Genomic DNA, 24,672 nt, shown 5'->3' with positions numbered 1-24,672 from the left:
ATAAACTTTTTTTGGTACTGGGGATTGGACCCAGAGGCATTTTACCACTGAGCTACATTCCCCAGCCCTTTTTATTTTTATTTTGAGACAGGGTCTCACTAAGTTGCATAGGGTCTCACTAAATTGCTGAGGCTGGCCTCAAACTTGTGATCCTCCTGCCTCAGCTTCCCAAGTTGCTGGGATTACAGGTGTGCACCACTGTGCCCAGAGCTAGCCAAAATATATACTGTTCAGAAAGTGCATACCTCTTTTTTAGCTGGAGAACTTTTGGTTTTCTTAGGAGTTTTCTTCTCTCCTTTTAATTCATTGGCATTGTCTTTTCTTTTTGAGGCCACAGGCTCTGTTTCTTTAAAGGAACTCTCTTCTTTTGTTTTCATAAGTGCCAACTTAGAACTGACCTTTGGAGAAGAGGATACTCCTGATGACTTGGAATGTTGCTGAGATTCTTTTGAGTTTTCACATTTAGTTGGCTTATTAGGACTGTAGCTCTTTCTTGTATTTGAAAATTGTTCTGTTTTTACTAGGAAGAAAAGATTATGATGGTTGTTTTTGGAAAACAGCACCCAGTATCAACATTTTGTCTGTCTGTCTGTTTGTTGTTTCTTTTCCAACTGAATGACCTAAGTAGCACACAGTATCACAAAGTGATTTTGAAACATTAATATTTTAATTTCTTAGTTTATAAAGCATATCTGTTTTTTAAAAATTAAACATTTATATATTGTTTGCTTATATAATCAGTTCAAATTAAGAGATTTGTCTGTCATTTTAAATATAAACTACTCATTTCTGGCTAAAAGACTGTAAACAACATTCAATGACATGGATCATCCCACAAATGTGCTCTAAAATGTGCTCTGAAAACTTAATGACTAGAATATGGAATATAAAAATTCTTTTTTTGTAATACAGTCTGCAAGACCAAAATCCTGAGGTGTGAAGACCAAAAGATACTGCATAAACAGACTTACTTATAGGATTCAGATCATCTAGGCAGTAAGTCCTCCACACCTGTGGGTCCCACATTCATGTATTCGATCAATCATAATCAAAAATATTTTTTAAAACTGTGTCAATATCAGATGAATTAGAACTATGCTATATCTAATAAATGTAAACTTTTAAAAATTATGTCAATATTATGATATATGCATGTATAAATATATCACAGTGAATTCAACCTTTATGTATATCTATAAAACATCAATTAAAAATAGATAGGGCTGGGGTCATAGCTCAGTGGTAGAGCACTTGCCTAGCATGTGTGAGGCACTGGGTTCAATTCTCAGTACCACATGTAACAAAGAAATAAAATAAAGGTCCATTGACAACTAAAAAAGAATTGAAAAATAAAAATTAAAAAATAAATAAATAGATAGGGCTGGGTTTGTGGCTCAGTGGTAGAGCATTTGCCTAGCATGTGTGAGGCAATGGGTTCGATCCTCAGCACCACATACAAATAAATAAAATAAAGTTCATTAACAACTTAAAAAAAAAAGTTTTAAAAATAGATATTTAAATAAAAGGAAGACCAGTAGAATAAAGAAAGGGAAATGGAGGGAGGGAGGAAGGAGGGGAGGCAAGAGGAGGCAAAGGGGACTGAAATGGAGCAAATTAAATTATATGTGTGTATGATTATATCAAAATGAACCCAACTATTATGTATAACTGTAATGCACTAATAAAAGCATTTTTTAAACAAACTTGTCTGTACATTACATGTACAGATATTTTCTTGCAATTATTCTCTAAACAACACCCTACAACTATTTACGTAGCATTCCCCTTGTGTTAGGTATTTTAAGTAATCTAAAGATGATTTAAAGTACATAGGAGGCTGTGCATAGGTCATATGCAAATTCTGTTCCTTTATACATAAGGGACTTCAGCCGTCACAGGTTTTGGTATCCCCAGGGGTCCTGAAACCAATACTCCACTGATAAGGAAAGATGACTGTACTGACAATTGGTTTGATACTAGGACCATTAAAAAATAAACCCAAAACAATCAGTAGAAGAACTTCAGCTGACCTGGACAAATACAAGCCAACTCTGAAACTATCTCTAACATGAAAAGCTCAAAGCATTTAGTTGAAGTCAATATAATGAAATACACTTGGAAATTAATAAGAAGCCAAGAGCCATAACACATTTATTACAACAGTCTTAGAGCAGATAGGCATTCTTTACCAGCTAATATCCAAAGAGCCCTCAAAGTACAGATGATCCCTGATTTATGATGGTTCAACTGATTTTTCAACATTATAATGATGCAAAAGCAATATGCATTCAGTAGAAAGTGTACTTCAAATTTTGAATTTTGAGCTTTCCCTGAGTTAGAAATATGCAGTCTGATGCTCCCTCAAGATGCTGGGCGAGCAGCTATAAAATACTCTACAGTGTACTGTGTTGCTAAGCTATAACTTTTGGAAAACTGGGTGTATACAAGGATGTTCAGGTTATGATATTTTCAACTTTTAAATTTATTGGGATGTAACCCCATCATAAGTCCAGGAGCATCTGTAATAGTTTTATGAAATAATGTCTACCTAATACAATTATCAAATAGAATGTTTAAGAGAATTCTAAGAATTCTCTTCTACAAAGATAAGTATTCTCTCTTACTTTCTTCGGCTACTATTATTACCTTTATGAGGATATTTATGTTTTTCTGGTTTACTTAAATTGGCTTGGGCAGATGAAAATGTTTCTCTCTCTTCAGTGTTCTTTCGGGCCTAAACAAATTTAAAAAGTGTCAAGTGACAAATAATAATACCACAAAATTCACTGTGAATTAAAGCTTTAATTTTAAGTTTAAGGGTCACCTTCTAAACTAGGAAGAGGCTGCAGTATACTTTAATTCATTCAACTGCAAAATTTCTATAGCAAATGAAGCAGATTTTATAACTTCATTTTACAGATAAAATGAAGATAAGGAAACAGATAAAAGATTATAAAAATACATCTATAAAACATTATTCCATTGCATAACAACCTGCTAAACCAGAAATGGAAGCCTATGTCTGCTTCTTTAATTTCAACTCTCAAACTGTATTATGCAGTTAAAAACTAAAATCAAAACCAAAACGACTAAAATGAAAACACACTAAAGCTTAAAGAAAAATAAAAAAGCAGTTTCTCAGAAGAAAAATATCCTCTCTCTCCACTGCTTCCTCAAAATTTCATTTTATAAAGAGGCTGCAAATTGGGGTAACAGTATTTGTATAATTTGAATATCTTTAGATAAAGGCTTCTTTCTTTCTTTCTTTCTTTTCTCTCCTTCTTTCTCTTCTCTCTCTCTCTCTCTCTCTCTCTCTCTCTCCCTCTCTCTCTTTCTCTCTATCGTACCAGGGATTGAGCCCAGGGGCACTTAACCACTGAGTCACATCCCCAGTCCTTTTTATTTTGAGACAGAATCTCACTAAATTACTTAAGACTAACAAATTGCTTTGAACTTGCAATTATCTGGCCTCAGCCTCCCGAACCACTGGGATTATAGGCATGTTCCACTGCACCAGGCAAATAAGGATTTTCAAACAACAAAGTCCTTACCACTCTGTGGTATACCTTCCTGCTTCTGATAATACCTAAGTTTACAACTTAGTTTAAAATCTTTTAAAATAGTCAGATATTGGTACTGACAATTATATTGCAAAAATGTGCTTCATCAGAAATAAAGTTAATTTATTAAAGATCCAGTGCTTAAAAAAAAAAAAGAAAGAAAGAAAGAAAGAAAACATCATCAGTAGTCCTAGCTACTCAGGAGGCTAAGGCAGGGGGATTACGAGTTTGAGGCCAACATGGGCAACACAGCACTCTCTTACTTTATAAAAAAATTGATGTCAAAAATATATTGATTATTTTTTGAGATTGTCCTAATATAGACCTTGAAGTCAGCTTAGAAATAGGAAAATTATGCTTGTTAAAAAGGCAGTGATTAAAATTAATTTATGTCCTATAAGCGTTATTCCTGAACAAATACACAAAAGCCCCCTGTAAAAAAGAGTAGGGAAAAGGTACATTTCATTGTTTTGTGAAGAAAGAGAATGGGTTTTTGTGTCCTTGCACCCTTCTTTTAGGAAGAATAGGTTTTCCAATGAGTTCTTCCAAAAACATTTTTATGAATTATAATAATTTAGCTTCTTTCTGAAAGTCACTCATGGCTACATCTCTAGAGCCTAGAATACACACAACACAGAGCGACAGTATATATTCAGAGTGCAAACAGCCCATTATAATGCTACCTTTTTGGTCTTAGGTTCCTCATCCAACATGGCTAATGTTCTGGCAAACTCTTCATCTTCATGCAATTGCCTCTCCAGCTGTAAAAAGAATCAACACACTGAGATGCTTGTGTTCTTTTTGTATCTGAAAGCATGCAGTAAGTGCTCAGTAAATGCTTGCTGAAAGAATAAAAGTGTTTCGAGGTCAAAAGAGAACTCTGAACTGGAGGCAGATTTAGGGGTCATCAGCACATACATAATAATTACAACCACAGGAATGGGTGAGATTGCTCATAGTGAAAACAGGAGATATGAGCAAATTAAGTTATTTTACATATATTAAAGGATCTTCCCATTAAAGAACTCTAAAAATAAATCTTAAAGTAAAATTATCCCTTAGTGTCATAATTTATTTTTTGTGGATATTTAGAGTTTCATGTATTGGATTTTAACTTACTTTACACATAACTTCCAATACGGCTCAATTCAAAATTAAACAACTAGAACTATCTTGACTGTTCGCCTGACTAAACTAAATTGCACACTGAAACATCAAGTTATTAATGACTTAAGTAAAATGCCAATACCTCTGCATCTTCATCAAGTTGCAATTGCTTGGCAATGGCTTCATCATTTAATTTGGAATCATTTGTATTTTGTGACGGCTATATTTCAAAGAAAATCAAACAATATCAGCATAAAGCAAGTTAAAAATATGATGCTTTTTCTTGACAATAATAGCTAATTAAACACACCAATGAGAGATAAGTGTATCAGTAATAGTCATAACCCACACCAGTCAAAATGTCAAGTTTATAGCTACTCCCCAACCACATCCAATTTCTTAACAAGTAAACATCATACAAACAGAGGGTTCTCATTCAGTGCTACTATATATTCAAAAAGCACTCCTCCCCCACCAAAAAAAAAAAAAAAAAGGAAAAGAAAAAAGAGATGTCTTGCTTAAAAAGTAGTCTAGAACACTGGCAAATCAACATGAGAATAATCACACTGTCTCAAGGAAGCACTAATGAAACCAACAAACACACACCACTGAGCAGGCTAATTTAACTCAGGGGGCTGCTTTCACTATACATTATGCTTCCAATACAGCCAGAAAAAGATTAATCTAACACCAGTAAAGCAGAGAAGGTCAAATATAGCATGTTTATAAGAGATGTATTTATGGTCTCATTTGAGAACAAATTTATTGTCTAATTCTGTCTAATTTTGAAGTCAATAATAAAATGAGTTTGCATTATGAGAATTCAATTTAAATTCCAAGAATTATAACTTTTTATAATAATCTAACTTCCCTGTTTTCAAGTATAAAAAACATTAAATATAGTATCTTATTTCCTTGTTCTCCAAAATGAGGGCAACACATTTTATCCTAATCACAGGAAAACTATCTTCATTAATAAGACATGTTGACCCATTTATAATATCCTAATTTCTCCACTTATTAAAATCAGTGCATGGGCATCAACCTGAGCATTCTTGCCTGCATGTGAACGCTCACCTCTTTTCTTTTGCTTGCCACCATCTTCTTATCTGATCTTTGGACACTTCCAGTTCCAAAATAATCAAGCACCGAGGTTGGTGTAAGTTTTATTGGTGATAGAGGCTTATTCTTGATCTTAGTGTTCTCTTCATTCTTTTTCATGTTTGATGCACCAAGATAACTATTTGTAGATCTTCCATTCTCTTTTGATTTAGAGGCTGCTTTCTTACACATAAAGTCATCATCTTCATCTTACATGGAATATAACCAAATATTTTTTGGTAAACATTAATTTCATTTCTAAATTATATAAAGCAACCCCTTCTACCAGTTTTATAAAAAGCATATAAAAGCTTTGGGATACTAATTTTTTTAATTCCTATCTCCTGAATTCAACAGTACACAAATATTTACTTAGTACACAAATATTTACTGAGCACCTAGTATATGCCAGGCATGATGATACAGTAGTGAAGAAAAAAGATAAAAACCCTGCCCTCATGCAACTTTAAGTCTACAAGCAAGAACAGATAACAAATACATACTGTTGAGTTATGTGTGCTATGAAGAAAAAACAAAAAAGAGAGAATTAAAGAGCAATTAAGGGCGAAAGGTGTAGATCAGTGGTAGAGTGCTTGCCTAGCTCATGTGAGGCCTTGGGTTCACTCCCTACCAGTGAAAAACATTGTAAATTAGAGAATGATCAGGGAAAGTCTCTTTGATAAGCAACATTTGCATGGAACCCTGAAATAAAGATACCGCCAGCAAGAAGACTCAAGACAATGAAAACTACAAGTACAAAAGCCTTAGTGTGCTTGGAGGTCAATGTGACCACAGCACAATAAGGGGGTATGCTGCAAGAATCCAGGTGAAAGAGGTAGAAGCGAAATCCTGCAGGATTTTCTAGGTCATATAAAGAATTTCAGATTTTACTGTAAAATGAGAATCAAATGGAGAATTCCAAGCAGAGAATTCCAACTTAAGTCACATCCTTTGGAGAAGACACCGTATAGGGTTTAAGGAAAAACTTAAGAAGCTACAGTAGCTCCAAACAAGATGCTTTCCAGGGTGGGTTTGCAGAGGTGGTGATGAGTTGACAGATTGTAGAAAGGTGGACTATCTACCAATATCTAACCATTCATTTAAGACTTTAACATTTGATACGTTTTATCTTTTTTTAAAAAATACCCATTACAAAATTGGTCTTAAATGTCTTTTTAAGACTGGGAATATAGCTCAGTGATTGAGCACTTGCATAGCATACAAGACCATGGGTTCCTTTCCTAGTACCACAAAAGTCTTTCTACACATTCATAAGGCTTAGATAACTAGAAATTAAAAATGTACTTCAAAAGGACCTCAAATTTTTGTTTGGTTCAGTGACTCATAAAAGAAAAGGCTTCTGAATTTGGTCTATTAACAAAAGAAATTTTTAAAAAATGAAAAATCTAAAAGATGACCATGAATATTGCATCGAGGAAAGGTTCACTTTATGAACTTGGTATGTAAAACCACATGAGTGGGTACTACTTCCTCTCAAAGCCTTACTCGTTTGACTACCAATATTTGCTAAGGTCCCTATGTTCCAGAAGCTGGGCTATTCCTAATTGGTTCCCATCAAAAAATGAAAGTAATCAATGATTTTTTTTAAAGAAAGGTTGTGGAGGGATTCAAGCCTTACTTTTTAATTATATTAAATTGAAATTATAAATTTCTACAACATGAACTTCCAGATTCCTAATTATAAATGTACCAAGTAACCCTCCATTAAAAGCAAGAGGAGGGGCTGGGGAGATAGCTCAGTTGGTAGAGTGCTTGCCTTGTAAGCACAAGGCCCTGGGTTCGATCCCCAGCACCCAAAACAAAACAAAACAAAAAGCAAGAGGAGATATCCCTGAGGATGTCCAGAGATATACCATTCACTACAAACTCACTTTCTCTAATAACTGACAGGTTACCCAACCCCTCAAGGACCTCCAAATGAGCATAGATATGATTATTAGATGGCTCCAGACTCTTGGCTTTGACCAACTAGACCAGCAGTGGGCACTTAACCAAGTGGGGCCCTCGATCAGTTTGCTGAACCAATGTGTAAGGGTTTATTCCTGCATTCCTGAAACAGGTCAACAGCCTCCTAACAAACTGCCCATTTTATTTACTCTAAGCTAGTTTTTGTTTTTTGGTTTTTGGTTTTTTTTCCTTTAACCTGAAACCAAACAATTCTAATTAAAGCAAACTTGCTTGACTTTAAGTGAAGTCTAACTACCTTTGGGCTTAAAAATTCATTCATAAACCTTTCTAAAGCACATCCAGGGCTTGATACATTTAAATTTCAGTTCAACCATATGTTAACAAGAGTCAGCAGACAGGTCAGTCACTTATTTATCTATTCTCCAATTCTCTGCCTCTTTGCCAGGTGAAGGAAAGGGGTCTGATTCATACAAGATTAGAAAGACTAGACAATATTATCACCATTCTACTTAAGTAAAATAGCCATATGAATCACACATAATAGTCCTGATAACCACAGAGAACATAATCTAAAATACCTTTCATTTTCTCTAAATAACATAATGAATTATTATATTATAGAAATTCAAATATTTTATGATTTAGAGCTATTTTATGCTCCTACATTCAATTAAGCTATAGCACAACCAAACCAGTAGCACACAACAACATATTACTCTCTACAGTTACATGTCACTTAATAACAGCGATATTTTCTGAGAAAAGCATCATAGTTGATTGTACCAGTTGTGCAAACATCCTAGGGCGTCCTTACACAAACCTAGATTATACAGCCTACTATACACATAGGCATGCAGAACACATATATGGCATAGCCTATTGTTCCTAGAGCCATGATGAATAAAACAGTACAAGATTAAATAAAACATTAGATAAAATGATACAGTAGGAGATACGTAAACAGAATTCTGTTGTTGAAACATGTTACAATAAACTTTTATTTTTGAAAGTGGAAGGAGTACTAAACTCACAATAAAAATACAGTAAAGATATAAACCAGCAACATAGTTACTTAATAATAAGTATTCTGTACTATACATATTGTATATGCTATAGTTCCGTATGACTCAGTGCTTCAGGTTTGTTAACAGCACCAACACCACAAACATGGACAACACAGTGCACCATGACCTTACATCAGCTGCAATGTTACAAGGTAATAGAAATTTTTCAGTTCCATTCTAATCTATGGGGCCACTGTTATATGTGTGGTTCATCACTGAAACAAGCTGTTATGCAATATGTGGCTACATTCTATTTAGCAAGCCAAAAAAATATGCAAAATAGCCTTTAATCAAAACAAGAAGAGCATTGCTTATATCCTGGTTTTAATAAAGAAAGGAAGACAAAAAAGGAGGGAGGAAAAAGGAGGAGAGTGGGAGGAAAAACGAAAGGGGAAAAGAGCAAGGGAAGGCAGACTAGAACTTTCCAAGTAAGAAAATCAATGCATCACCTTAGGCAATGATTGCCAAGTTAAAAGCATTGCCAGTGTATGTAAAATAAAACTTCTAATCTAATGTTAAGTTTAATCATGTTCATAAGGTGGTTTTTTTTTTTTTTTTTTGGGGGGGGTGGTGGACGAGGGTGCTGGGAATCAAACCTAGGGCCTCATGCGTGCTAGGCAAGCACTTTACCACTAAGCCACGTCCTCAGCCCATGTTTATTTGCTTTAAGTTCAACAACCATACTGCCAGGCAGGAGGGAATCCCTTAATGGAGAAAAAACAAAATTAAATTGTCTCTGTGAAATGACATGGCTCTTCTAGCTTTATACCCACACTAAAAATGACAAAAACAGTGGGGTTTGGCACACACCTATAATCCCAGATACTTGGGAGGCTGAGGCAGAAGGATTGCAAGTTCTAGGCCAGTCTCAGCCATTTAGCAAGACCCTGTTTCAAAATAAAATTTTAAAAAGGGATGGAGATGTAGCCCAGGGAGAGCACCCATCTCCAGTACTAACAACATCAATCTTCACTGCCACCCAAAAAACAAAACTCAAAATTCTAACATTCCGTTTCAACTATACCTCACCTTGCTCATAAGTAGTATGACAAAAACCCCAGAACTGAGAGGGTAAGGTCAACTACTATGGGAACAGACTATGGGCAAGAAAAGATAAAGAAATTAGGGGACTTATATAAGAGAGGCGAGCAAAATGGCCTCACTGTAATAAAGGCAGTAGAGATTGAGAGAGGAGTATTATTTACAATATGGGAAAACAAATAGCTTAAATATCTATGCAGAAGTTCAATCATGTAATGGAATTCTGTGCAGCAACAAAGGGTCCTAAATGTAGATCCAATTTACTGATATAAGGGCTGCTCTGAGGGCTGAAGACATAGCATAGTGGTTAGAGCACTCACCTAACACAACTGGGGTCCTGGGTTCAAACGCCCCACACTGGGGGTAGCGGGGGACAGACTTCTCTATAATTTTGTGATCTGAACAGTCATATAGACTTTTATTTACTATTATACTCAATATTGATGAAAATATGAGATTTTGTAGTTGTAGTTTGTGGTGCTGAGAATTGAACCCAGTGCCTCACACATGCTAGGCAAGCGCTCTGCCACTGAGCTACAGCCCCAACTCTATGATGAGCTTTTAATAATACAAACGTCATTATGGAAATGTAAATTAGTATTACTTCTAGAAAGCAACTTGGAAGAACATATCTAGAACCTTAAACTAGTTCATATCCTTTAGTGTAATATTCTTGGAGATGTCAGAGGTGCAGGAAAATATGTATATACAAACAGTCATCAGAGATGGAAATGTAGCTCAATGGTAAAGCATTTGCATAGCATGCACAAGTCTGGGTTTGATCCTGAGGCACACCGTTAGGAACATGAAAAGTGTAAGCAATCAAAATAATCAAAACTGGGGAAAGGTTTAAATAAATTGTGGTCTAACCATTCAATGGACTCAGACAGCTGTTAAAGATTAAGCAAAATTTCAAGGCCAGAAAACTGAAGAGAAAAAAAAAAAAAAAGCAGAATGCATCATTCTGTTTGTTTACATTAGTCCTAACATTATAGGTATTACATCACCCCTAAAAGGTGGGCCTCTTCATGAATCCTGCTAGTGACCTCTTGACAAGAGTGAAGAGCAAAGACCCACTCTCTGAATATATGACATGGGTTTGAACTTAACAATGTCTTTAAGCTATAGATCCCCAAAAATGTCCTATTCCTAACAGACATAATTTTATAAACATTTTCATAATTTCTGAATAAGAAAGTAAATCATAAATAGATCTCCAAGAAAAAATTATGGAAGTGTCCTGCATGGAATTTCAACTATGTTTTCACTATATTAAGCAAAAATTACATACAAGGCCCACAAAATATATAGCTTCTCAGGTCCCTTGGAAAGCAAGAGCAATTCTAGTGAGTTAAGTTATAAAAGAGAAGGAAAAGGACAATTCTCAAGGGCAACTCCCTTGCTTTGACACTTAGTGCCTCCTGATTCGTGCACTTTCCCACACTCCTTACAGTTATGGCAGTAATTAACATGAAAAGGAAATTCATGATCCTAAGAAAAGTGATATTTCTGACAAATATAAGGATTTCATAACTACAGTAGCCTCTAAGTCATGCATATCTGAAGGATCCTGTCATGGGGCTTTGATGAAACCAGAAAACCTGAAGAAAGCAGTCCTACTGTCTCTACAGGATGACTGTTGAACAGGTTGTCTTAAAGCCCTTTAGATCTCAGTATTTCAGAGCTATACCAATACATCATGGAGAAAAAAGGTAGAAGAGGTCAAGGATGCAACCAGCTGCTTGCAAAGATGCAGTCATTTAACAGGTGTTGCTGTGACTATCCTCACATAAAATAAATATTTGACAATCCAACACACTGTGTATAGATGAAACGCTCCTCTTTTTTAACATTTGCTATTTGCTAACAAACCTAAATTTGTTTCTGCCTTGTAGAAGCCAAAGGCAAACTATGTTCTCTTCTCCCCAGAAACTTATAATAAAATAATAACAAATAGATCTAAGTCAAATTTCTGAGAACTAGTTGAAAATCATGGGCAACTGAACACTTAAAATTTCCCTCCAGGATATCTGTCTCCTTATGAAAACACCATTTATTTTCATTAAAGACAACATAAACTCAAATGTGGTAACAACAACCAAGTAAACCAGCATTATCCAACACACAGCGGAGGAACTGCCTGGAAGAGAAGATTGCTTTGCCACTCTGAGTCAGATACATTCATTTATTTAAAAGGATAACAAAAGAAAAAGAGAATAATGTGCAGGTCCATATGAAAATCTATTTACAAGCCAAGAAGAAAAAAAATATATAATCTGGAGTTCATACTGCTCAAAGTATCCAAATGGATCTCTGAATATCCTAATTCTGACTTTCTTTCCTTTGGTCTAGAACACATCAAAATCAAATTAATGGAGAGATCTCATTATAGAAATTAACAATTATTTTATCAGCAACAACTGAAAAATTAAAAAGGGAACATTGATGCTTAAAGTTTGTTTCTATGAAGTTCCTTTTCAATATTTCCTTGAGTCAAAAACCTAAATTGTCATTTTGGTTTTGGAGGCAGAGAAAGGTTCATTTATTTATCAAGCCACCAGTAAGTATTCACTAATTAAATAGAAGAGTTTATGTAGTAAAACAAACATTCTATACATATCACCATAATAAAACTTCTGAGATTGTTCATCTTTAATTAAGAAACCAGATCTCATGATTCATTACCAATGAATCCTCTTAGAATCAAATGGAATGCAGTATACTTTTTAAAAACTTTTATAATTTGTGGGGTCTTATAAAATAGTTAAGGAATGATAACAGAAAAATTGAATAGGCTTGAAACATGATGTTATCCACCACATAGGTATCAAACCCATTGGATCTCACAGAAAAAGGAAAAAGAGGGAACAGGCCTGGACAACTGGCCAAAGTGCATGACCCAGAACTTCTTAGAATTCAAAGGCAAGAAAACAGGCAACAGAAGGAAACCTCACTGGCCAGAGTTAAGGCAATGATTCAGAAATGCAATTCCCCACACAGAAGAAGAGGGAGGGCACAGTGTAGGCTCAGTATCAGAGTAAAGTACAAATCACCTACCTGCATGTTATTTTGATAATGACAGCCAGGCACAGTGCCTGTAATCCCAGCAACCGGGGAGCGGGGAGACAGGAGGATCGAAACTTAACAAGGACCTAAGCAACTTACAAAGGTCCTGTCTCAAAATAAAAAATAAAAGGACAAGGATGTGGCTCAGTGGTAAAGTGCCCCTGGGTTTAATCTCCAGTACAAAAAAAACAAAAAACAAAAAAACTCTGTCCCTTAAAAGCTTAACAATCTTGCCAATGATTCAGAAAGAAATAGATAAGTCTATCAAATATACAGAGGTGGTCTCAGGACGTAGCTCATTAATAGAAAGCTTTCCTAGCAGATTCAAGGCCCTGGATTCAATCCCCAGCATCACACAGAACAACAACAATAATACATGTAGAAGATGTGACATCAGATGACAGGAAAAATATAAGTAGATGAGAGACATTCAAAGATCTACTAGATTCTTCCACTGTGAAACTTGTGCAACCTTAGATTAAAAGTTGCTTCTCAAAGAAAACATTTTTTCATAGTCAGCCTTAATATTAGGTGGATTTGAAGAACAAATGAGATAAATATGAAAAATTAGCTATACAATAAATAATTCTATTTTATTCCATGAAACCATTAAAAAGTATTTGATAAAAATTATAGTAGTGCACAGATAAATTTATCTTAATATCATTATAGATAGCAATATATAATATATAAAATTCCCCCTGCCTTTCAGTCTGGAGACAGGAATTCCACATAAAATAAGAGATTCCTATGTAAAACATACTATAATTAAAATACAAGTAACAATCTAATCTGATACAGAGCTGTGAAAGTTTATGAAATGAAAATTTTAATTAGGCTTTCTTGTTGTCTTTTTTTCTTTAGTTTTGATGGACCTTTATTTTATTCATTTATTTTTGTGTGGTACTAAGAGTGGAACCCAGTGCCTCACACATGCTAGAAAACTACTGAGCTACAACCCAAGCCCCTTTAATTAGACTTTCAATAAGTGTAACAGAAAAAACTATAAAACAGAACTACTGATTTATAAACTATATATTCTTTCTAGTACATATACATAATAGATAAATTTTTCTGTCAAATCTTACCAAAACTTTTCACATTTAGCTCAAATTCCCTCTCCTCCAGGAAATATTTCCTGAACTTCCAATTTAAGTTACCTCTCTCATGCCTGAAAATCCTTCTAAAATATTTTTATCACTGTTAGTTTTTCCCCTATATGTATGTAAAAGTATTATCTCCCCAATAGACTTTATTAGTATACTTCAGTCCTGAATACAATTATGCATAGAGAGCACAACACTTTTGTTTAATTAGTAAGAATTTAATATTGTGAAATAAAAGTATTGATCATTCCACAGTGTGTACATTTACGTGTGTATATATAGCCAAACATCACAATGTACCTAATAAATAATTATTTGTCATTATTATTTTTAGAATTTAAATTTTTTGAAAATATAGACAATATATTTAAAATTTAAATTTTTTAAAAATTTTAAGCATTGAAATGTAATATTAAAAAACAGATAACACAATAAGGATTTAAAACCTGGAATCAGCCTAGAAACTAACAAGATAAAAATGTAATACAGTTAGTTTATTCCAGAAAAAATTTAAGGGGAAAAATAAAGATAATTTTCTAGACTTGAAAACTGGAAAAGAAAAAGTTAACTTAATAGTTAGCACCTTTTTTTGCTTTGTTTTTTAATTTTTTAGTGGTGGTTTAACTTTTAAGATTAATGATACAAGTGGGCTGGGGATATAGCTCAGTTGGTATAGTGCTGTCCTCAAAAGCACAAGGCCCTGGGTTCAATCCCCAGCACCGCAAAAAAAAAAAAAAAAAAAAAAAGATTAATGAGTCAGAAGGAAAAGGAAAACGCTCGGGAGAGGAAGGACCCTAATAAAAGCACTGTGCCCAGAGCACTGAATCGTGAAAAGAGGCCTGTGCTGTTTCTCATAATACAGGTAGAAGAGCTACCCTCTTCCAAATGCTACTCAGCTTCAAGAAACACTATTCCTTTTAAAGTGATCATATTCTTCTCTGTGAACTGCCTATTCACAAAGCAATGTCGCAGACAGACTCACACCAACAATACAATATCCAAAAAAAAGAAAGAAAAATTGAATTCATACTAATAAATCCCATGCAGACATTAAAAACAACGAGACAGGGATCTTTTAAAATTGGAAGAAAGGTAGGCTGAGGAAGGGGAAGGAAGAACAGGAAAAGGGAGAAGGGAGAAAGGGAGGAAAGGGAAGAATGGCAGACTAAGACATTAAGTTATGAAAAAGCAAGCTGCAGAAATCTTACAGTAAGATACTACTCAAATACGCATATATACACACAGGTGAGTTTAACATAGCTATGTAAGGCAAAAAGGCTGCATGAGCGATATGGAACATTTGCCATGTTAACCTAAATCATCTATCCTCAAAAATTCTAAGTTCCATTTCTTTTATACAGAATCTTAGTGTACAAATTAATATTAATATTTAGCAATGATCAAACAATATACAGTTCTTAGCTTCCTCTCACTTTAAGGAAATTTTCTACCTCAGTCATTCTAGGTTTCCCTGAAAACATCTCTGAAAAGCTCCCTGTCATACACAGAATTTACGCCCATCTGTCTCATACACAAAACTATGTCTAAAAATTAGCAAAACATATATTATACGAATCCCCGGTAATATTTTCTGCTACTATTTCTCCAAGTTGCAGGTCACTGATATTATATGGTAACCCAGAAAACACAACCCCAATTTTTTTTTTCCCATTTAACACCCACCAAATAATTATAACTTAAGAGCACTAACTGCCTCTGAGCTCAATTAAAATTAGCAGTCATAAACAATTCTCAAGAGAAGAAAACCCCCACCTTTTTGGATCAAACAGTGGCCCCTGATGAAATTGCACCATGAAAGGTCATCTTTATCAAACAAAACTCAAGGCCTCTCACTTCATTAAACAGCTGAAAGTAAATATATTTACCCAGTACAACAAGTATTTGGGTTTTTACCAACCCAGAAGAACATTTTAGTAGTCAATGGTTAGCTATGAAGAGATTTACAAGCAATTTTTTCCTTTTCCCATAACATGGGGAATTAATGTAGTTAAATTAGTCTTTAAAATAGTCTATAAATCCTAGAGGACAGATTTAATCAAAGTGATGATAAAAAATATGTCATGAAGCTAATGGTAAACCTAAAAGTATGTATAATAATATGGCCTAAAAGGCTGTATAATAATATAAACAAAAATATTTGAAATCTACATTATTCCTAAATCTGTTTTGTACTGTTTAGAAAAGTACTATTGTTTTCATTTCAACATGTGATCAATACTAAAAAATCAGTAAGATAGTTTACCTTTTTGTATGAAGTCTTTGAAATCTTTTTTTAAATACATTTTATTGTGCATATTCAAGGTATAAAATGTGTGATACATAGAGATAGTAAAAGATATTTCGGTGAAGCAAATTAACTTCTCTATCATCTTACATAGCCGTTTTCTTTAATTTTTGTAGTAAGAATAACAAAAATCTACTCATTAAGCAGTAATGTCGAATACAATTTTATTAACTAGAGTCCTCTTTTATACATTAGATTTCTAGACTTTGTTCAGCTGAATATTCCACTGTATACATACATACAATTTCTTTATCTGTTATAGCATAGTTTGTTTCCATATCTTGGCTATCACACATAATGCTGCAATGAACATGGGAGCACAGGCATCTTTACAAGGTGGTCATTTCATTCCCTTTGGGTATATGTCCAGAAGAATGACTGTGGGCTACACAGTAGTAATATTTTTAATTTCTTTAAGCACCTCCAAACTGTTTTCCATAACAACTGTACCAATCTACATTCCCATCAATAATGTTCATGAGTGCCCTTTTCTACACACACCTGACATTTGTTAGTTCTTAACTTTTAGACAATATCGATCCCATCAGGTATGAAATGACATCTCACAGTGGTTTTGATTTGCATTTCCCTAATGATTAATGTTCTTGAGCACCTTCATAATCTGTTGACCATCCTTAGGTATTCTTTGGAGAACTGTCTAGTAAGGTCCTTTGCTCATTTTTTTAATTGGGTTATTTGCTGTTCTACTACTGAAATATATGAGTTCTTTATAAATTTTTGATACTTAACACTTTAAGTACATGGCTTGCAAACATTTTTTTACAATTAGTTAAACTGGCCTTACATTTTGCTGATTACTTCCTTTTCTGAACAACATCTGTATTTCACTCTCACAACATGCACAATTGAGGCTAATCACATTTCAAGTGATCAAGAGTCACATGTAACTAGTAGGTGCCATATTGAACAGTGCACATCAAGTGATCAAGAGTCACATGTAACTAGTAGGTGCCATATTGAACAGTGCACATCTATAACAAAAGTGGGTCAAAGGTCATTTCCAAAGTTCTAAAGCATAATTGGCATCATCAACAGAAAGCACTAAGTACCTCAACAAAAGGAGAATCTGCCTATAAAGGCAAATATAGGCTTATCAATAGAGTCAAAACATAAGAATTACAGGTAATACTCAGAATTTATTATGTGTCAGACCCTATTCTTAAGTATTTTTCAGGTAATATATCATTTGATATAAGGCCACTGATGTAGGTACTAGTAATATCTCCATTCTACATATCCAGAAACTAAGACAAAGATAAAATAGGTAGATTTAACCAAGGTAGCCCAACACTATGGCACACACCTATAATCCCAGCAGCTTGAGAGGCTGAGACAAGAGGATCACAAGTTCAAGGTCAGTCTCAGCAACTTAGTGATACCCTAAGCAACTTAGTGAGACCCTGTCTCAAAATAAAAAATAAAAAGGGCTGGAGATGTGGCTCAGTGGTAAATTGCCCCCGGGTTAAAACCCCAGTAAACAAAAAAGAAAAAAAGAAAAAAAAAAAAGATTTAACCAAGACTATGCTCTTAAACTCCATATATGCTATACTACAAGAAAAAAGCCAAAGATAAGAGTTTTTTTTTAAATCAGAATAAGGAAAATGAGCATAAAATAAAAGATACAGTATGGAATTTAAAGCAAAAACTATATTTTGGAACTAACATTTTTATTACTAAATTATGTCATGTAAAACTTCCTATAAGATGCTCCAAACTCTAAACAAATTGTTATTTTAGATTAGAATTTGCATTTTTAAGTTTTTATTACCACAAACATTTCATTAACTTTACACTGGTAATGTAAAATGAAAATGTTTGTCACCAAGTATCGAAAATTATAGTTTTAAAGAAAAAATAAAGAACTGTTTTAAGATCATGGATTTCAAGTAATATATTACCTCAAAAGCTGTTCGTTTCTTTTTTGAAACCCTGATTGTATTATGCTAATTTATTGTGGACTTATTAATAGTCTCATTCTCTTTTATGGAGTGAAGAGGGGCTTATCCTCATCCCATTTGCTTATCACTTCAAAGAATAAAAAGTACAAGAAGATAAAACAGGCAAGAATAGAGCTAGTTTCTTTCCTGTATTTCAGTTCTAAGGAAAAAAAACAGAAAGCTGCATATACTGAACATCACATTAGATGGGTACACTGTACCCCAAAACTTTGCCCTATAAGGGGATAATGCTTACTCACAAAATGACATAACCATTACCTAACGGTCCATAAAAGTCTCAGATAAAATGCTAGACATCTCTTCAGAAAACAACATTCAAAAATTCCTCTACTGAAATAAACAGTCCTTGTTGAAGAAAATCTCTGATCAACCCTTAAACTGACCCCTTTTGTGTACTTAAAATCACAAGATAACATTAGCCTGATCCACAGTTGAAGGCCACGGCTGTAGCTGTCGGCTGTAGCTGTCTACACACTGCCCTTTTCAGGGTAGGCAAAGCCTGATCACACCTTCAGTTACATAACAAACCCACGGCCATTGTTTTCATTATCCTGCCCACACACTCAAACCTTCACAAAGGTGGCTAGATCAGAAGGGTGGTGGGAGGCTTAAAAAAAAAAGACTTCACTTGTACAATGTGTCTGAACAGATTTAGCAACAGAAAAAAGTTAAAAGTGCCAATATGCCACTGTTGAAACAAAGAAACATCAGTTTACTAAAAATATTTCAAAAATGTGTTAACATTTACATTTTGTCTTTGATCAATTTGAACAACTTCATCAATAAATGCTTCATATAAATGAACTTCATAAAGTTCACCTGTAGGTTTTTTTTGTTTTTTTTGTTTTTTTTTTTTTAGTTTTTGTTTCCCTTTTTTCATCTTGACTGCCTAGCAGTAAATGTGTAAGGTACTGTGTTTGGCTCTTACATATATATCATCCCATGTTATCCTGGCTATGGCCTCCTCTAGGAATTAACAATGCTAGAATCAAAATGACTTCACCACTAACTTATCTGAACAGCTCCCAACTACAATGACAATATAATTCAGAGATTCTCACATAAAAGAACAACTATTTATACTATTAAACTTTAAGATTAGTACTCAATTATTTATAAATGTCTTTTGCTCTTTGATCACTCTTAAAACTGATCAAATAAATTTAGGCATAAAAACAACCCTTTTTGTTATAATAATAAAATCTGTAATGTCACCAGAGAGAGTTCAAATCATACCTATGCTAAACTATAAATAAGGTTGAACCCAGTAGTACCTGCCTAAAATCCCAGTTACTCAGTAGGCTGAAGCAGGAGGATTTTAAGTTCAAGATCAGCCGAGGAAACATAGTGAGATCTTGTCTCAAAAAATAAAAAAACTCTGGGGCTGGGGCTGTAGCTCAGTGGTAGAGTGCTTGCCTCGCATGTGTGAGGCAGTTGGTTCGATCATCAGCACCAGATAAAAATAAATAAATAAATAAATAAATAAATAAATAAATTGTGTCCATCTATAACTAAAAAATATTTTAAATAAATAAAAAATAAAAATAAATTATGGGGATGTAGCTCAGTGGTAGAGCACTTGAGAGGGGTTCAATCACCCACCAGTGCCACAATAAACAAAACAGAATCAGGTGCTATGGTGCATGCCTGTAATCCCAGCAGCTCAGAAGGCTCAGACAAGAGGATTGCAACTTCAAAGCCAGCCTCAGCAATTTAGAGAGGCCCTAAGCAACTTAGTGAGAACCTTCCTCAAAATAAAAAAGGCCCAGTAGTAAATTGCTCCTGGGTTAAATCCTCAGTACCAAAAAAAAAAAAAAAAAAAAAAAAACCCACAAACCTGTATAATCACTATATTATTATGACTTTAGCATGCAAAAAAAAAAAAAAAAACTTACATAAAAAAAATAGTTCAGGGCTGGGTTGTGGCTCAGTGGTAAGAGAGTTTGCCTAGCACATATGAGTACTGGGTTCAATTCTCAGCACCACATTAAAAAAATAATAATAAATAAAATAAAGGCACTGTGTCCATCTACAACTAAACAAAATTTTTTTTTAATTTTTAAAAAGTAGTTCTAAAATAACCCACTAATATTTTAACATATGATTCAAGGTAAATCTTCAACAAAAGTAATTCAATATAAAGCATTTTTTAAAAATTGTCCTGTAATTGGCCCTTTAGCCCACAGAAAATGCCAAAGATGACCATTCCTCTGATAAATATAATTCAACAAAAAGGCACTAAAAATTCAATTCAAAATGAAGGCAATACATTTAACATAAATGAAAAGCTCAAGAACATATCATTGCATCTCTCCAAAAAACTGAGCATATTTAGTACCCTTACCTGTTTCTGAAAGGTATGTAACAGGATCCTGCCGCAAAATTTTGCTAGGTTTAGAAGACAATGGCAATTTTTCTGATTGCTTTTTGGCATTTTTTACCTGTACTGTCTCCTCTGATTCCGAATCTATATGTGAAAGGAAAATAAAACTTTGAAAAGAAGTATTATAACATTCTTAAAGTTGTTATCGTAAATTAGTTCCTCAAGGTCCTTTTCAGGGGATATCTCTCTTGTAAATTGTCACAGGTGACTTTCACCCAGTGATAAGCCTGTATATTAGTTTCCTATTGCTGCTATTACAAATCACCACAAACTCTGCAGCTTAAAACAACACAAAGTTTATTATTTTCACAGTTCTGGAGGTTATGAGTCTGAAATTGGTCTCATTGGTCAAAAAAATCAAGGTGTCACAAACTTAAAAAAACCAAGGTGTCAGCAGGGCTGTGTTCCTTGCTGGATCATTTGGGGAGAATCGCTTTCCCTGTCTTTACCAGCTGCTAGCGGCTGCCAGCATTTCTTGGCTCATAACTACTTCTTCCATCATCAAACCCAGCAACACCAAGTACAGTCCTTCTCATTCTGTCACCTCTGATTCTCTGAACTTCCTCCCTAATCTCTCTCCTTGTGCCTTCCTACTCTTTGTGCACATCGAGTCCATCTCAATCCAGGATAATCTCCCTATTGGAAAGTCATCTGATTAGCCTTTGTAACTTTTATTTCCTTCTGTCACTTAACCCGACATAGTTGCAGGTTGTAGGAATTAGGCTGTGGGTATCTTTGGGAGCCATTATTCTGCCCAACCACAGCCTAATTGCCCAGTTCACTTAAATATAAATCAGGACATAGTGTGAGCACCTAGCATAGTGCCTCATACAAAACAGATGTTTCATAACCTGTTGTCCTCCCTCTTCCTCTGCACCATGCATTTGTAAGTCCTGCCTCAGTCAATTGTTTATAATATAAACAATTATATTGCCACAGTTTTCCAAACAAAGCAAACTCCTAGAGAACAGGGACACACAATTCTTGAAATTCCTTATAACACAGAGCAGTAAAAGGCACATAGTAAATACTGAATACTTTTAGAACTGAGTCAGTACAATTTCTATCACTGTCAAAATCATGACAGTCTGGGTGAAGTGACAAGCATCTAGAATTCCACCAATCAAGAGATTGAGGCCAGGAGTTTGAGACTAGACTGAGCAACATAGTGAGACCCCATTTCAAAAGATACTACCTATTGTAGTGGTATACACCTGTAATCCCAGCTACAAGGGAGATTGAGGCAGGTGTATCACAAGTTCAAGGCCTTTTAAAATGTAAGCAAAAATGACTACATCTTTCAATCGATCACAAAAAATAAATTTTAGACCTCTGCTTGAAAAGCAATATTTTAAGTTACTCCTTTTCAAATTCAATTTCCAAGAAACTCCCAGTCCAAAGAAAAAGTAATATGATTGTTTTTTAAAATATGGGGCTGGGAATATAGCTAGTATATTATGTATAAAGTCCTGAATTTGATGCCCAGTACTGCAAATGAATGAATAAATAAACACACCAGAGGCAAAGTAAATCTGAGACAGGCTATATATTCTATCCCCATCTAAATAAGTCTCTACTACATTAATAATTTAAGTTCTAGACTGGGGATATGTGAGACCCTGGGATTGATCCTAGCACGACAGAACACACCCATAAACCCACACACACGTGTATGCACACCTATATATTATATATTACCTTCCTGATCTGATAAATTCTGCAGTTAAATAAAATTGTTTTAGCTGGGCACAGTGTTGCATGCCTATAACTCCAGCACTCAGGAAGCTAAGGCACGAGGTTCAAGACCAGCCTGGGAAACATTGCAAGACCTCCATCTCAAAAATAAAATTTTTAAAAAATTGATTTAATTTAAAAATTGTTTTAATAGCCAAAAACAGTGGTGCACACCTGTAATCCCAGCAACTCAGAAGGCTAAGGCAGAAGGATTGCAAGTTCATGGCCAGCCTCGGCAACTTAGCAAGACCCTGTCTCAAAATAAAATATAAAAAGAACTAAGGATGCAGCTCAATGGTAAAGTGCCTCTGGGTTCAATACCAGATACCAAAAAAAAAATTACTTGCACAAACAGCCCTATTCTCACAGTGCCTATAAACATCACAGAAAACTAAGTGCCTCAGAACATCAATTTGGAAAACACTGTTCAAAGAAATACAAAACAATTTTAAACTTTAAAGGCCCTCAGAAGAAATATTACCTGAATCATAGATAATCCTCTTTCTCTTGTTTGGTTGCTTCTGTTTGGAGGCATCCTCTTTACAAGAGCTATTTACCTAAAAACATCACAGTACAATTAGAACACAAAAAAGCCTATCATATAATATCCTTTTTTTCCCCCTCTGATTAGTCATGGCCTTAGTGGTTCTCAAGGGTAATTTTGTCCTCAAGGAGACAGATGTCAATGTTGAGAGACATTATTGTTTATCACAACTGAGGTGGAAGAAGGGTACAGGACATCTAATGAGGAAACCAGAGATGCTACCAAACATCCTACAAAGCACAGGACAGTCCTCCACAACAGAGTTATCTAGCCCAAAATGTTAATAATGCTCTTACTGAACTAAAGAATAAGACAATAATTGTATCAGGATGGTAAAGAATTACATAAAAAGCTGTATTATTATTCAGCCCCTCTTTCAACACTAACCAATGCATAACGAAGAATAAAAGGATGTCAGATATTATAAGACAAGATAGTTTGAATCTTGAGTGTCCCCCAAAGGCCCATGTATTAAAGGCTTGATTGCCAGGGCTGCACTATTGGAAGGCAGTGAAACTTTTAAGATGTGAGACATGTGGGCCTAATGGATTGGTGACAGGGAGTGGGGAGGGGTTCCCCATAAGGGGATTGTGACCCTTTCTCTTTCTCTTTTGGCTATTGGCCATGAAGTATGAGGTGAACAGCTTTGTTCTGTAATATACTTCCACCAAGATGTACTTTCTCACTACAGTACCAAGGTGATGAGATGAATCAAACATGGACTGGAACCTCCAAAACTGTGAGCCAAAATAAACCTTTGCTCTGTTCTAGTTTAGAAATAAAATCTAATCTAGAAGCCCACTACTAGCCAATGCCTGTTGGAAAACTAAAACCAAGGCAAAAGGAATTATTTGTATTTTGTAATTAAACATCACATTTCTAACATATTCAAATTTTTCCAAAAAGCATCAAGAAAGCAGACAACAAAAAATAAAAACTGTAATCAATTAAAAGGTACAAATACATGCTATTTCTGTCCATAATGAAACTTCAAAAACCTAAAATCAACTAGTCTGCAAGAAAATGGAACAAATGAACATTGTAATTCAATATGTACCATTAAATCAGAGAAAAGAGTTAGCAGCAACTACAATAATTCAAAAGTCAAAGATGGTTTCCCCAAAAGGAAAGAGCCAAAGAAAGGGAGTCTCAAATTCTACCTACTATAAATTTTACCCAATTTCTTGCTTTCTCCTATACTATCTGGAACACCTCCAAGGCTTAGCTAAAGTTAAAAGAATTGAACACAGATTTCAGCTGCTGCCCATCCCAGGGAGGCAAGAATTTGAAGTTTGAAATTCAGTCAAGTCAGCTGCTTGATAAACCAAAAGAATCAATATTCTTTGGAGGAATATAACAGAATCCAAGGTGCCTACACTATACCGTTCACAATCTCCATGATAAATCCAAAATAACTAGCCATGCAAAAAAGAAGAAACATGACTGTGGTGATTGATTTTATATATTTATATATATATATATATATATATATATATATATAAAAGCTTGAGGTATGCCAAATATTTAGCCAAACATCACTTTAAGTGCTTCTGTGAGGGAGCTTTTGGATGAGCTTAATAAAAAGACAATCAATAGCAGGCTAAGTTGGGGCTGGGGCTATAGCTCAGTGGTAGAGTGCTTGTCTAGCATGTATGAGGCACTGGGTATCATCCTCAGCACCACATAAAAATAAATAAAATAAAAGCATTGTGTCCATTTACAACTAAAAAAAAAAAAATTTTTTTTAAATAAT

General features: G+C 34.6%; 1 protein-coding gene across 1 annotated transcript in view; it reads right to left on the bottom strand.

The window, feature by feature from the left end:
* The window catches only part of RFC1 (replication factor C subunit 1), a 70,205-nt gene that overhangs the window by 27,642 nt on the left and 17,891 nt on the right, over positions 1 to 24,672 (bottom strand). The window contains exons 3-9 of the mRNA XM_079152804.1: positions 22,857 to 22,932; positions 20,603 to 20,725; positions 5,745 to 5,977; positions 4,810 to 4,887; positions 4,244 to 4,321; positions 2,647 to 2,734; positions 246 to 520 (exon numbers count right to left, since the gene is read on the bottom strand). Of these exons, the coding sequence (XP_079008930.1) occupies positions 246 to 520; positions 2,647 to 2,734; positions 4,244 to 4,321; positions 4,810 to 4,887; positions 5,745 to 5,977; positions 20,603 to 20,725; positions 22,857 to 22,932 (951 nt within the window). The remainder of the gene's footprint in view (positions 1 to 245; positions 521 to 2,646; positions 2,735 to 4,243; positions 4,322 to 4,809; positions 4,888 to 5,744; positions 5,978 to 20,602; positions 20,726 to 22,856; positions 22,933 to 24,672) is intronic.

This window comes from Sciurus vulgaris (assembly GCF_902686455.1).
Source record: "Sciurus vulgaris genome assembly, chromosome: 9".
Taxonomy (NCBI): Eukaryota; Metazoa; Chordata; class Mammalia; order Rodentia; family Sciuridae; genus Sciurus; species Sciurus vulgaris.
This window is presented reverse-complemented; position numbering and strand designations above follow the sequence as displayed.